The sequence below is a fragment of the Heptranchias perlo genome, chromosome 17 (genome assembly GCF_035084215.1).
Source record: "Heptranchias perlo isolate sHepPer1 chromosome 17, sHepPer1.hap1, whole genome shotgun sequence".
Classification (NCBI taxonomy): domain Eukaryota; kingdom Metazoa; phylum Chordata; class Chondrichthyes; order Hexanchiformes; family Hexanchidae; genus Heptranchias; species Heptranchias perlo.
In genome coordinates, this window is record NC_090341.1 from 2,985,716 (window position 1) to 2,998,896 (window position 13,181).

At 51.9% G+C, this 13,181-nt stretch overlaps 1 protein-coding gene across 4 annotated transcripts in view; it reads left to right on the forward strand.

Annotated features, from left to right (window-relative positions):
• si:dkey-202e22.2 (netrin-4) overlaps positions 1 to 12,942 on the forward strand; it is a 31,600-nt gene extending 18,658 nt beyond the window's left edge. For 3 of the 4 annotated variants that reach the window (XM_067998358.1, XM_067998359.1, XM_067998357.1), the window contains 7 exons: positions 1,247 to 1,373; positions 3,182 to 3,370; positions 5,073 to 5,286; positions 6,623 to 6,756; positions 8,876 to 8,944; positions 10,400 to 10,570; positions 12,203 to 12,942. In XM_067998358.1, the coding sequence (XP_067854459.1) occupies positions 1,247 to 1,373; positions 3,182 to 3,370; positions 5,073 to 5,286; positions 6,623 to 6,756; positions 8,876 to 8,944; positions 10,400 to 10,570; positions 12,203 to 12,339 (1,041 nt within the window). In that variant the 3' untranslated portion in view covers positions 12,340 to 12,942. The remainder of the gene's footprint in view (positions 1 to 1,246; positions 1,374 to 3,181; positions 3,371 to 5,072; positions 5,287 to 6,622; positions 6,757 to 8,875; positions 8,945 to 10,399; positions 10,571 to 12,202) is intronic. The other variant, XM_067998360.1, reaches the window with a different exon arrangement.
• The last annotated feature ends 239 nt before the right edge of the window (positions 12,943 to 13,181 follow it).

Here is a 13,181-nt window from a genome sequence, read left to right on the forward strand (position 1 = left end):
ATATAGTTCAGACTTTCCTGTCTCTCCTGCTCCACAGTTGATATGAGAAGTTCGGAGGGACTGGATTCTGGGATGACTGTTGATATTGGGCTCTCTCCAGCTGTGATGAGGGGCGTGGAGGGAGGGTGTGAATCGGGGGTGTCTACAGAAAGAGGGGAGGGGGAAGAGTCTATGTAATGACAAAAGTTCTCATTTCACTTGTGTGATGTGATACTTCTCCCCATGGACCAGATAGCCCAAGATAAGTCGCCTACATTGGCTCCCAGTCCAGCAATACCTTGAATTTAAAATTCTCATCCTTGTGTTCAAATCGCACCATGGAAGTTTGAGAATTTGAACTGTTTAAATAATCTAGAAATAAAAAGCCGGTCTCAGTAAAAGTGACCGTGAAGCTGTCGGATTGTCGTAAAAACCCAACTGGTTCATTAATGTCCCTTTAGGGAAGGAAACCTGCCGTCCTTACCCGGTCTGGGCCTACATGTGACTCCAGTCTCACACCAAGCTGGTTGACTCTTAACTGCCCTCTGAAGTAGGCCCAGCAAGCCCCTCAGTTTGTATCAAACCACTACCAGTGGTTCAAGAAGAAGGCCCACCACCACCTTCTCAGGGCAACTAGGGGATGGGCAATAAATGCCGGCCTCGCCAGGGAGAATGAGTAAATTATAAAAAAAAGATTTGCACTCCAATGTTAGTAGGGTTGCCAACACTTCAGGATTGTCCTGGAGCCTCCAGGAATTAAAGATTAATCTCCAGGTCAGTGCTGCGAGCAAAAACCCAAGAGAAAGATCATCGGGGCGTTAAAAAATGTTTTTTCATTTCCTTTGAACAACTTTGTTTATTAGTTATAAAAATATCGGAGATGGGGGGGGATAAAGCTGTTTGACCTACAGTCAAGAATCGTCCAATCGGGTAACAAAGAGTCTGTTGGCTTTCCGATTGGCCAGAAGGAAGGCGGGGCATCGAGCAGATGGGCATGTCAGGGGACCAATGGTGGGGGTGGGGGTGGGAGGTTGGAGGTCATGTGATGAAACCTCCAGGAATCCATCCGACCAGAGTTGGCAAAGTGCAGGTTCTCTGTTGCAGCTTTCGTTCAATCATCGATTGAGGTTCCAGCACGTTGAGAAATTGATCATCCCTAAAACAAAAACCTACTTTTTAACTTTAAGAAAGAAAAGCTTTGATGGAAAAGTGCGATTTTTGCCTTGGGGCCCAGTGATCGTGTTTTGTGTCTGCTCTTGTTATTTAGGTCCATGGGAAGTGTGTCTGCAGGCATAACACAGCGGGGGACCACTGTGGGAGGTGCGCACCTCTCTACAATGACCAACCTTGGCAGCCTGGGGATGGAAAGACCAGGGCACCAAATGAATGTGAAAGTAAGAGGTGTTTGTATTGTTTCTCAATGAATATCAATCCTTTGGTGGATTGGCTCCTCGAAGTCAACTGGGGTTGGGGTGGTCTGAGGGGGCACAGCTCCAACTGACCCATCATTCAGGCAATCTCTCTCAGAGGTCACAAGGACAGTTGGCGTGGAAATTAGAAATGGTGCAGTAGAAGGCAATGTTCTGATGGTTGGGCTCAAGAACAGTGTAGAGGGAGCTTTACTCTGTATCTAACCCGTGCTGTACCTGCCCTGGGAGTGTTTGATGGGACAGTGTAGAGGGAGCTTTACTCTGTATCTAACCCTGTACCTGCCCTGGGAGTGTTTGATGGGACAGTGTAGAGGGAGCTTTACTCTGTATCTAACCCTGTACCTGCCCTGGGAGTGTTTGATGGGACAGTGTAGAGGGAGCTTTACTCTGTATCTAACCCTGTACCTGCCCTGGGAGTGTTTGATGGGACAGTGTAGAGGGAGCTTTACTCTGTATCTAACCCTGTACCTGCCCTGGGAGTGTTTGATGGGACAGTGTAGAGGGAGCTTTACTCTGTATCTAACCCGTGCTGTACCTGCCCTGGGAGTGTTTGATGGGACAGTGTAGAGGGAGCTTTACTCTGTATCTAACCCTGTACCTGCCCTGGGAGTGTTTGATGGGACAGTGTAGAGGGAGCTTTACTCTGTATCTAACCCTGTACCTGCCCTGGGAGTGTTTGATGGGACAGTGTAGAGGGAGCTTTACTCTGTATCTAACCCTGTACCTGACCCTGGGAGTGTTTGATGGGACAGTGTAGAGGGAGCTTTACTCTGTATCTAACCCTGTACCTGCCCTGGGAGTGTTTGATGGGACAGTGTAGAGGGAGCTTTACTCTGTATCTAACCCTGTACCTGCCCTGGGAGTGTTTGATGGGACAGTGTAGAGGGAGCTTTACTCTGTATCTAAGCCGTGCTGTACCTGCCCTGGGAGTGTTTGATGGGACAGTGTAGAGGGAGCTTTACTCTGTATCTAACCCATGCTGTACCTGCCCTGGGAGCGTTTGATGGGACAGTGTAGAGGGAGCTTTACTCTGTATCTAACCCGTGCTGTACCTGCCCTGGGAGTGTTTGATGGGACAGTGTAGAGGGAGCTTTACTCTGTATCTAAACCGTGCTGGACCTGCCCTGGGAGTGTTTGATGGGACAGTGTGGAGGGAGATTTACTCTGTATCTAAACCGTGCTGTACCTGCCCTGGGAGTGTTTGATGGGACAGTGTAGAGGGAGCTTTACTCTGGTAATTTGTCGATTGAAAAAAATCTGCCATAAAAACCTAACCAATGTCAACGTGCTGTCTGTACTCCACGTGACTCCAGTCCCAAACTAGTGGATGACCCTTAATGCCCCTCTGAAATGGTCTAGCACGATCCTCACCTTGTACTCGAGGTGAAAGCCCATCAGCATCTCAGGGCTACTTAAATATAGACGATAAATATGTCTGTAGCACAGGTCGCCCACCTCTCGAGAACTATTCAGGGGAGAAATCAGCCAGGGTTTCCAACTCATGATCCACTATCCACTGACCCCTAGCTCAAAGAGCATGCGTGACTGTCAGATGAGGGCACGACTGGACACGGCTGTGATGCCCTCCGTCGTTGAATACCCCCCTCCGTGCAGGCTGATGTCACGCCTCGGGCTGGGCACCGGCTGGTAGCTGGTGCTCGAGACACTGTCCCTCACTTGGCCTCAGCGCCCCTCGGGAGAGCAGGGGGGAAAAGACTGGGCAGGAGTTGTGAGGAGGTGGGGATAACGGGACTGCCTTGCTGCGCTGACAGAGTGCCACTGTCACGGACACGCGGAGAGCTGCCGCTTTGACCCCAGCGCCTGGCTGGCTTCGGGCAAGCGCAGCGGAGGGATCTGCCAGTCCTGCCAACACCACACAGAGGGTCGTCGCTGCCAGAGGTGCAAATCGGGCTTTCACAGAGACAGAAACAAGCCACTGTCGGCGCTGGACGTCTGCAAACGTGAGTACTCTTCGAGACGCCCGAGTGGATGCTCTGTACGTGGTCAGACGTGGCTCAGCGAGCAGCCCTCTCGCCTCCGAGTCAGAAGGTTGTGGGTTCGAGCCCCGCTCCAGAGACTTGAGCCCCATAATCCAGGCCGACACTCCCGGTGCCAGTACGGAGGGAGTGCTGCACTGTCAGAGATGCCGTGTTTGTCTGGCCTTTCGGGTAGACGTGAAAGATCCCATGGCCACTATTTGAAGAAGAGCAGGGGGAGTTCTCCCCGGTGTCCTGGGGCCAATGTTTATCCCTCAACCAACATCACTAAAAAACAAATTATCTGGTCATTATCACATTGCCTTCTAAAAGAAAGACTTACATTTCTGTAGCACCTTTCACAACCTCAGGATGTCCCAAAGCGCTTTACGACCAATAATGTACTTTTTGAAGTGTAGTCACCGTTGTAATGTCGGAAGCACGGCAGTCAATTTGCGCACAGCAAGATCCCACAAACAGCAATGAGATAATGACCAGATCATCTGTTTTTTAGTGATGTTGGTTGAGGGATAAATATTGTCTGGGACGCTGGGGAGACCCCCGCCCCCCTGCTCTTCTTCGAAATGGGATCTTTCTCGTCCACCTGAGAGGTCAGACGGGGCCTCAGTTTAACGTCTCATCCGAAAAACGGCACCTCTGACAGGGCAGCACTCCCTCAGTACTGGCACTGGGAGTGTCGGCCTAGATCATGGGGCTCGAGTCTCTGGAGTGGGGGCTTAAACCCAGAACCCTCGAACTCGGAAGCGAGGGGGCTGCCCACCGAGCCGTGGCTGACATTTAATTTACAAAGTGAGTTGGAGGTGAGCAGCTAACTGGTGGCATTGAATGGGACACAGCTCGATCCTGGTCTATACCCAGTCAACTGATTCTCCGTTGGGGCTGTGATGGAGCTCAGCTCCCCTGGGCTGGGAGGGGGAAGATCAGCTGCAGTTCTGGCTCCTGATCCCTAGCGACTGCTCGAGTGCTCGTGTGGGTATTGGGTGGGGACAGTCAGATTCAGCTGGAACAACATTTGACGGAGACAGTCAGCGTTCTGAGTCCTATCAGCATGTCCGCGTCCGCCCGCCAAACTCCCCAGAGACCTAGTCCTCCCCCACACCCCCACCCCCAAAGCTTCAATGGGAACGTAGGAATTGCCAGATGAGAAAAGACCAGGGTCCATCTAGTTCGCTGCCTACCGCCCTGGTAATCGCAGGATACAACGATAATGGATTGTTAACCAATCCTAGCAATCAATCTCCATCAATGAGTCTACAACAGACCCAGACATGAGGCGAGGAGCTGGGATTGGTGCTTTGGGGAGGGGAGTGAGCTGGGATTGGTGCTTTGGGGAGGGGAGTGAGCTGGGATTGGTGCTTTGGGGAGGGGAGTGAGCTGGGATTGGTGCTTTGGGGAGGGGAGTGAGCTGGGATTGGTGCTTTGGGGAGGGGAGTGAGCTGGGATTGGTGCTTTGGGGAGGGGAGTGAGCTGGGATTGGTGCTTTGGGGAGGGGAGTGAGCTGGGATTGGTGCTTTGGGGAGGGGAGTGAGCTGGGATTGGTGCTTTGGGGAGGGGAGTGAGCTGGGATTGGTGCTTTGGGGAGGGGAGTGAGCTGGGATTGGTGCTTTGGGGAGTGAGCTGGGATTGGTGAGCATGTTGTCACTTCCACCTTTGACTTTCTCCTCAGCTTGCTCTTGTCACCCTGTTGGTTCGACCAACTCGACCTTTAACAGAAGCTGGAAGTGTAACCCAAAGAGTGGATACTGCTACTGCAAGCCAGGTGTGGCGGGCCCACAGTGTGCGAGCTGCCTGATGGGGTACTGGGGTTTTGGAGAGACTGGCTGCCGGCCTTGTGACTGTGCCAGAGCCTGCGACCCACAGACTGGTCAATGTCTGGACAAGTGAGTGTAACCCAACATCTTTCCCCCCGCCTCCATCAGAAGATGGTGACTCTCACTGGGTGAAGTTCCACAAGTGAAGGAAGCCCTCCAGTTCCTCATGAGAATAGTATTCCTCCTGTTTGAGCCCAGGCAGTGAGTGTCGGGCAATTCAGCTATGGGGGGCATCATGCATCAAGAACCATAATGTCCTCACCCAAAACCCACACGTGCACGTACATGCTCACATGTGTAGCCACATGCACATACATGCGCACACACATATACATATTAACACTCTCATGTACACACGCAAGCATGTGTACAATCACTCACAATAACAACAACGTGCATTTATATAGCGCCTTTAACATCCCAAGGCGCGTCACAGGAGCTTAAATCAGACAAATTTTGACACCGAGCCACATAAGGAGACATTACCACTGGTGACAAAAAGCTTGGTCAAAGAGGTAGGTTTTAATTGGTGCCTTAAAGGAGGAGAGAGAGGCGGAGAGGTTTAGGGAGGGAATTCGAGAGCTTAGGGCCCAGGTAGCTGAAGGCACGGCCGCCAATGGTGGAGCGATGGAAATCGGGGCAAGCAAGAGACCAGAATTGGAGGAGCGCAGAGATCTCGGAGGGTTGTAGGGCTGGAGGAGGTTACAGAGATAGGGAGGGGCGAGGGCCAGGGAGGGATTTGAAAACAAGGATGAGAATTTTAAACTCGAGGTGTTGCCGGACCAGGAGCCAATGTAGGTCAGCGAGCACAGGGGGTGATGGGTGAATCAGACTTGGATATGAACAGACACACACAGACAAAAACACCAACATAGGTTGATTGTACAGGGATCGGGGCCAGGAGCCCTGGCTGATCTTTCTTTTCTCTATTTCTATACCCCTCGGGTGCTGAGGGAAATTATAACGTGACTGAGATCAGCTAACTCAAGACAGACTGAGAATTGAACCTGGGACCCTCTGGTCTGTCAAGTTCTGTGTTAGACCAGGTGCTGCATTAACCCACCAAGCTATCTGGGGAACGGTAACTCTTTAAATCCTGTGCAGAAGGAGCTTTACTCTGCATCTAACCCGTGCTGTACCTGCCCTGGGAGTGTTTGATGGGACAGTGTAGAGGGAGCTTTACTCTGTATCTAACCCGTGCTGTACCTGCCCTGGGAGTGTTTGACGCTAACGCTGGATACCAATGTCGGGAGTGTGTCCCGTTCCCCAGCACTAACTCTCACTTTGATGAGTGCAAACTTCCCAATCACTAAGAATCTCTTTACAATAACCGAACCGTTCACTGACTTTTTGTTCCGGTTGTTATTTGTCCGAAATATTTTGTTTCCATCTTCGTGTTTTACAGTTTTGAAAATGAGCAAATTCACCATATTCCCATTGGTGGTCGAATTCCGGATCTGATCAGCTTCCTGAGCAATGAGAGCGGGGAGGAGTGGAGCTGGGAGGAGGAGCAGGGATTTTCGGCCCTCCGACACTCAGGTAGGTCACAGGCAGGAAGGGAAAGAGGTGCGATGTCAACGAGGACATCACCTTGGTCAGACCACACTTGGAGGACAGTGAACATTTCTGATCTCCGTACTATAATAAGGATATAGAGGCACTGGAGAAGGTTCAAAAAAGATTAATAAAGATGATACCAGAACTGAGGGATGATAACTATCCGGGGGAGGATTTTATGGGCTCCCAGAACCCATACGATGAGGGAGGGGCCGCCCACATCCATCGGACATGAGAATCCCACTGAATGTCAGCCCAGAATTCTAAGCTGGAGCTCCGGCCCCCGCTCGCCGGGACCGTCCGCCGCTCCGGCCCCCGCTCGCCGGGACCGTCCGCCGCTCCGGCCCCCGCTCGCCGGGACCGTCCGCCGCTCCGGCCCCCGCTCGCCGGGACCGCCCGCCGCTCCGGCCCCCGCTCGCCGGGACCGCCCGCCGCTCCGGCCCCCGCTCGCCGGGACCGCCCGCCGCTCCGGCCCCCGCTCGCCGGGACCGTCCGCCGCTCCGGCCCCCGCTCGCCGGGACCGTCCGCCGCTCCGGCCCCCGCTCGCCGGGACCGTCCGCCGCTCCGGCCCCCGCTCGCCGGGACCGTCCGCAGCTCCGGCCCCCGCTCGCCGGGACCGTCCGCAGCTCCGGCCCCCGCTCGCCGGGACCGTCCGCAGCTCCGGCCCCCGCTCGCCGGGACCGTCCGCAGCTCCGGCCCCCGCTCGCCGGGACCGTCCGCAGCTCCGGCCCCCGCTCGCCGGGACCGTCCGCAGCTCCGGCCCCCGCTCGCCGGGACCGTCCGCAGCTCCGGCCCCCGCTCGCCGGGACCGTCCGCAGCTCCGGCCCCCGCTCGCCGGGACCGTCCGCAGCTCCGGCCCCCGCTCGCCGGGACCGTCCGCAGCTCCGGCCCCCGCTCGCCGGGACCGTCCGCAGCTCCGGCCCCCGCTCGCCGGGACCGTCCGCAGCTCCGGCCCCCGCTCGCCGGGACCGTCCGCAGCTCCGGCCCCCGCTCGCCGGGACCGTCCGCAGCTCCGGCCCCCGCTCCCCGGGACCGTCCGCAGCTCCGGCCCCCGCTCCCCGGGACCGTCCGGAGCGAGGGTTTGAACCCTGCACCTTCTGACACAGAGGCAGGAATGTCACCACTGAGCCAATGGCTGGCTCCCAGTGCAGCGGTTCTGTCACTGGACTAATAATCCAGAGAACGTGAGTTCAAATCCCACCAGGGCAGTTTGTGAGAATTTGAATTCTGTTTTAAAAGAAAATCTGGCAATAAAAAACCGGTAACAGTAAAAGTGACCGTGAAACTGTTGGATTATTGTAAAAACCCAACTGGTTCACTGGGAACGTATGAATTGCTGGACGAAGAAAGCTCCATCTAGTTCGCCTTCTCCAATCCCGTTAGTCGCAGGAAACGACGATAATGGAGTTGTTGACCAATCGTAGCAATCAACCTCCATCAATTAATCTCCAACGCTAATGTCCCTTGCCGTCCTTACCCGGTCTGGGCCTATATGTGACTCCAGTCCCCACACCCAATGTGGTTGGCGCTGAGCTGCCCTGTGAAGTGGGCCCAGCGAGCCCCTCAGCCGGGGCAACGAGGGATGGACAATAAATGCCGGCCTTGCCAGTGACGCCCACATCCCGGGAATGAGTTTTTTTAAAACGACCCCGGGTGATTTGAAACCTTGCCATCAATATAAAAAATTTTAAAAAATGATGCCTCATTGAGTTGAGGTTCACTCACCGCAGTCCCAGCATCTCTTTTTTAAAAAAAAAACCCACCAGGAATAATTGGTGCAAACAGATGTTAATGAGGCCTGTGAGAGGAGTGGGCTGTCAGATCAGGGCCTCCTCTCAACCTCTTACATCCAGACCCTGCACTGGTGAGACATCAATCACAGAGCGGAGGACGCAGGCAGGAGCTTCAAATTGCACCTGATTGCATTTGGACATCTGGATGTACTTTACTCATGTTGGCATTTGCTGTCGTCTGTCTCTGGCTCTGGCTCTGTCTCTGTCTCTGTGCGGTGTGATATTGTCTGAAACATTCTTTCTTCTTTCTGTGCGTGTGTTTTTTCGTATATAACGTTGTCGACCCTGCTCCGCCTCTGTCACACTAGAGAAGTGCGTCTGCAAGGAGAAGCTGCTGAGAGATGCTGCACATTTTTGTCAGATGAAGTACACTTATGGTAAGTGCTTCTGAATCCTGTCGCCGTCCAGATGCCGTGATGGTCCAGATGTTTTTTTTTCTTTCGAATACCACAGCCCTTAATAACAGCATCGCAGGCTGTCATTAACCTGAGCTCCCGGTCGATGCCATAGAATCTTACAGCACAGGAGGAGGCCATTCGACCCATTGTGCCTGTGCTGGCTCTTTGAAAGAGCTATCCAATTAGACCCACTCCCCCTGCTCTTTCCCCGTAGCCCTGCAAATTTTTCCCCCTTCAAGTATTTGAAAGTTATTATTGAATCTGCTTCCACCGCCCGTTCAGGCAGCGCATTCCAGATCAGAACAACTCGCTGCGTAAAAAAAATTTCTCCTCATCTTCCCCCTGCTTCTTTTGCCAATTATTTTAAATCTGTGTCCTCTGGTTACCGACCCTCCTGCCACTGGAAACAGTTTCTCCTTATTTACTCTATCAAAACCCCTCATGATTTTGAACACCTCAATTAAATCTCCCCTTAACCTTCTCTGCTCTAAGGAGAACAATCCCAGCTTCTCCAGTCTCTCCACATTAACTGAAGTCCTTCATCCCTGCTTCCATTCTAGTAAATCTCCTCTGCACCCTCTCCAAGGCCTTGACATCCTTCCTAAAGTGCGGTGCCCAGAATTGAACACAATACTCCAGCTGAGGCCTAACCAGTGTTTTATAAAGGTTTAGCATAACTTCCTTGCTTTTGTACTCTATGCCTCTGTTTATAAAACCAAGGACCCCCATATCTTTTTTTTAAACAGCATTCTCAACTTGTTCTGCCACCTTCAAAGATTTGTATGCATGTATCTTTAGTTTCTGGAGTATATCTCGATTGCCCTCTTAGGTGGATGTAAAAGATCCCATGGCACTATTTCGCAGAAGAGCAGGGGAGTTCTGCCCGGTGTCCTGGCCAATACTTTATCCCTCAAACAACACCGAAAAACAGATGATCTGGTCATTTATCTCATTGCTGTTTGTGGGATCTTGCTGTGCGCAAATTGGCTGCCGCATTTCCTACATTACAACAGTGACTACACTTCAGAAGGAACTTGACTGGCTGTCAAGTGCTTTGGGACATCCTGAGGTCATGAAAGACGCTATATAAATGGGAGTCCTTTCAGCAGACCCTTCCAATGTTGTGTGATATCAATAACAGTGAATGCAAGAAGGTGAAAGTTGGGACATAGTTCCACAGACTCCAGCTGAATATTCTTGATGGCAGTTTGAGAATTTGAATTCAGTTTAATAAAAAGCTGGTGTCAATAAAAGTGACCGTGAAGCTGTCGGATTGTCATGAAAATCCCAACTGGTTCACTAATGTCCCTTTAGGGAAGGAAACCTGCTGTCCTTACCCGGTCTGGGCCTACATGTGACTCCGGGACTGTTTGCCTTGTTGAGCTGGGATGTGTTCTCTGTGTAAATATCCGTTCTTTGTTCCTTGCCCGCTAGTCATCAAGGCGAGAATCCTTTCCGCTCACGACAAAGGAACTCACGCTGAGGTCATTGTCAAAGTAAAGAAGGTGATAAAAATGGGGAAAGTGAAAATGAGCCGTGGGAAACAGAGTATTTACCCCGAGTCCTGGACCAACCGAGGATGTACGTGTCCAATCCTCAACCCTGGTAAGTAGCAAAGGGGCCTGCAGCTTACTGGGAACACTGGGGAAGGACTGAGTCCATCACCAGACTCAGAGTTACGAGGAACGATGGTCATTGATTTATCTGATCTGGACACGGCACTCTCTGGCCTCACCCCTCCCTGTCTCTGTAACCTCCTCCAGCCCTACAACCCTCCGAGATCTCTGCGCTCCTCCAATTCTGGCCTTTTGCGCATCCCTGATTTTAATCGCTCCACCATTGGCGGCCGTGCCTTCACTGCCAAGGCCCTAAGCTCTGGAATTCCCTCCCTAAATCTCTCCGCCTCTCCTGCTTTAAGTCGCCTTAAAACCTACCTCTTTGACCAAGCTTTTGGTCACCTGCCCTAAAATCTCCTTCTGTGGCTCGGTCAAATTACGTTCCTGTGAAGCGCCTTGGGATGTTTTACTACGTTAAAGGTGCCATATAAATGCAAGTTGCGGATGTAGTAAGTAATGGAAGAGCAGAATAACTCTGCAGTATGGAGACCCATTTGTAACACCATCTTTGGGTCACCAGCTCCTCTCCTTCTTCTCCTTCCCACGGTTTATTCCTTCCCTCCTCTCCTGTGGCTACATCTCCTGAAGTGCCATCCACCCTCTGGCACCTCATCCCAGCAGCCATTGTTCATGTCCGAGCCCAGTCAGTATTGGCGTCCCTTGGAGGGGGTGCAGCGCAGATTCACCAGAATGATACCAGGGCTTAAAGGGTTAAATTATGAGGACAGGTTCCATAAACTTGCTTTGTATTCCCTCGAGTCTTCAAAATGATAAAGGGATTCGATAGGGTAGATACAGAGAAACTATTTCCTCTGGTGGGGGGAGTCCAGAACAAGGGGGCATAACCTTAAAATTAGAGCTTGGCCATTCAGGGGTGAAATCAGGAAGCACTTCTTCACTCAAAGGGGAGTGGAAATCTGGAAAACTCTCCCTACCAAAAGGCTGTTGAGGCTGGGGGTCAATTGAACTTTTCATGACTGAGATTGATCGATTTTTGTTGGGTACTGGTATCGAGGGATACGGAGCTGAGGCGTAGATCAGCCATGATCTAATTGAATGATGGAACAGGCTGGAGGGGCCCAATGGCCTCCTCCAGTTCACCACCCTTTGTGTGAAAAATGGGGTGGAGGAAGAGAAAGGTCTTGGCAGATATACAGGTCATTAAAGATGGCAGCTCAAGTAGGTAAGGCCGTAAAAAGTACAAAGAGATGCCTTGGTTTGTATCTCGAGGTGTTGAACATAAAATTAAGGAGGTAATGTTGACCTTAGTTTAGGCCTCAGTTGGAATATTGGCGTGGAGTTTCCGAACAGATACCAGCAAAATCTGGGCGGAATCGAATGAAATGGCGGAATTTTAAGCGTGAGTTGTGCCCATAACCACTTCACGTTGGAGTATCCGCGATCTTTTACACTGGTTCAAATGTCCATTCGCCCGCCCATAAAACTGGCCACGCTCCCAGGTCGGAATGGCCGGTTTGGAGAAAAACCACCAGTGCAGACTCGACGGGCTGAGCAGCCTCTTTCTGTGCCGGAACATTCCATGACCCTTATGACCTGCAATCCTTCTGCATGCTCTAATGATCGGTTTGTCAATTAAGTTCTTGTCTTTCCTCTCGGACAGGTACCGACTACCTGATCGCCGGCCACGAAGACAGGCAAACGGGCAAACTCCTGGTCAACATGAACAGCTTCGTCACGCCATGGCGAGCGACCACAGCCAAACGGGTCTCCCACACCCTGCACCAGAGCTGCAAGTGACCGCCTGGGAGGTCACCGTGCTCCGAGTTACCAGGCCGTCAAACTGAGCGTCCTCCAGATTCTAACCATGTGATGTAACAGGCCCACGTTCAACTGGGAACCCCGGGCGAACAGCCGATGGTCCCTGTGAGGATTCCTGAGAGAACGGGTGGCAACAATTGGCAAGATCCTACTCCCAAAACCATCGCAGACTCACGCACCTTGCTAAAGAGTGCATGCTTCAATCCTCCCTGCCTCTTTGAACGATCACAAACTTTTATTATCAAACAAACTATTTATAATAACAGCACAGCTGACGTATGACTCCCTGACCTACGGCCCCCTTCCACGGCTGCTGCTCCTGCTGCCTACACCCATATACGTGCGCACGGCTGACTTTTCAGCCTGTGCTCTAGGTGGCTCTGTGCTTGGAGTCCGTATCTAAGGTGGCTTCTCCAGCCCAGCACTTTGCCTTGCAATAGATCCAAACCAGTAGGTCCATGCACGTGATGTTTAAAACTCTTCCTTTCTGTATGGTTGTATTTTCCGTTGATGATTGCAGTACTTTGAGAAGTTGTTTTGTACAAATAATTAAACAGAGTTGTTAGGTTTTCAAAACTGCAACCCCCATCGTGACTCTCTTGTATTGACTGTAAGACATTGTACCTCACCTTAAACCATTGGCTCCTTCTCCCAAGTTGAGTCACTGCTGATTAAGAGTTGCCAACCCTCCAGGATTGTCCTGGAGCCTCCAAGAATTGAAGATTAATCTCCAAGGCACCGCTGCAGGCAAAACAAAACAGGAGAAAAATCATGGGGGCATTAAAGAAAGTGTTTTTTTTTAAATCATTTTCTTTGAACGC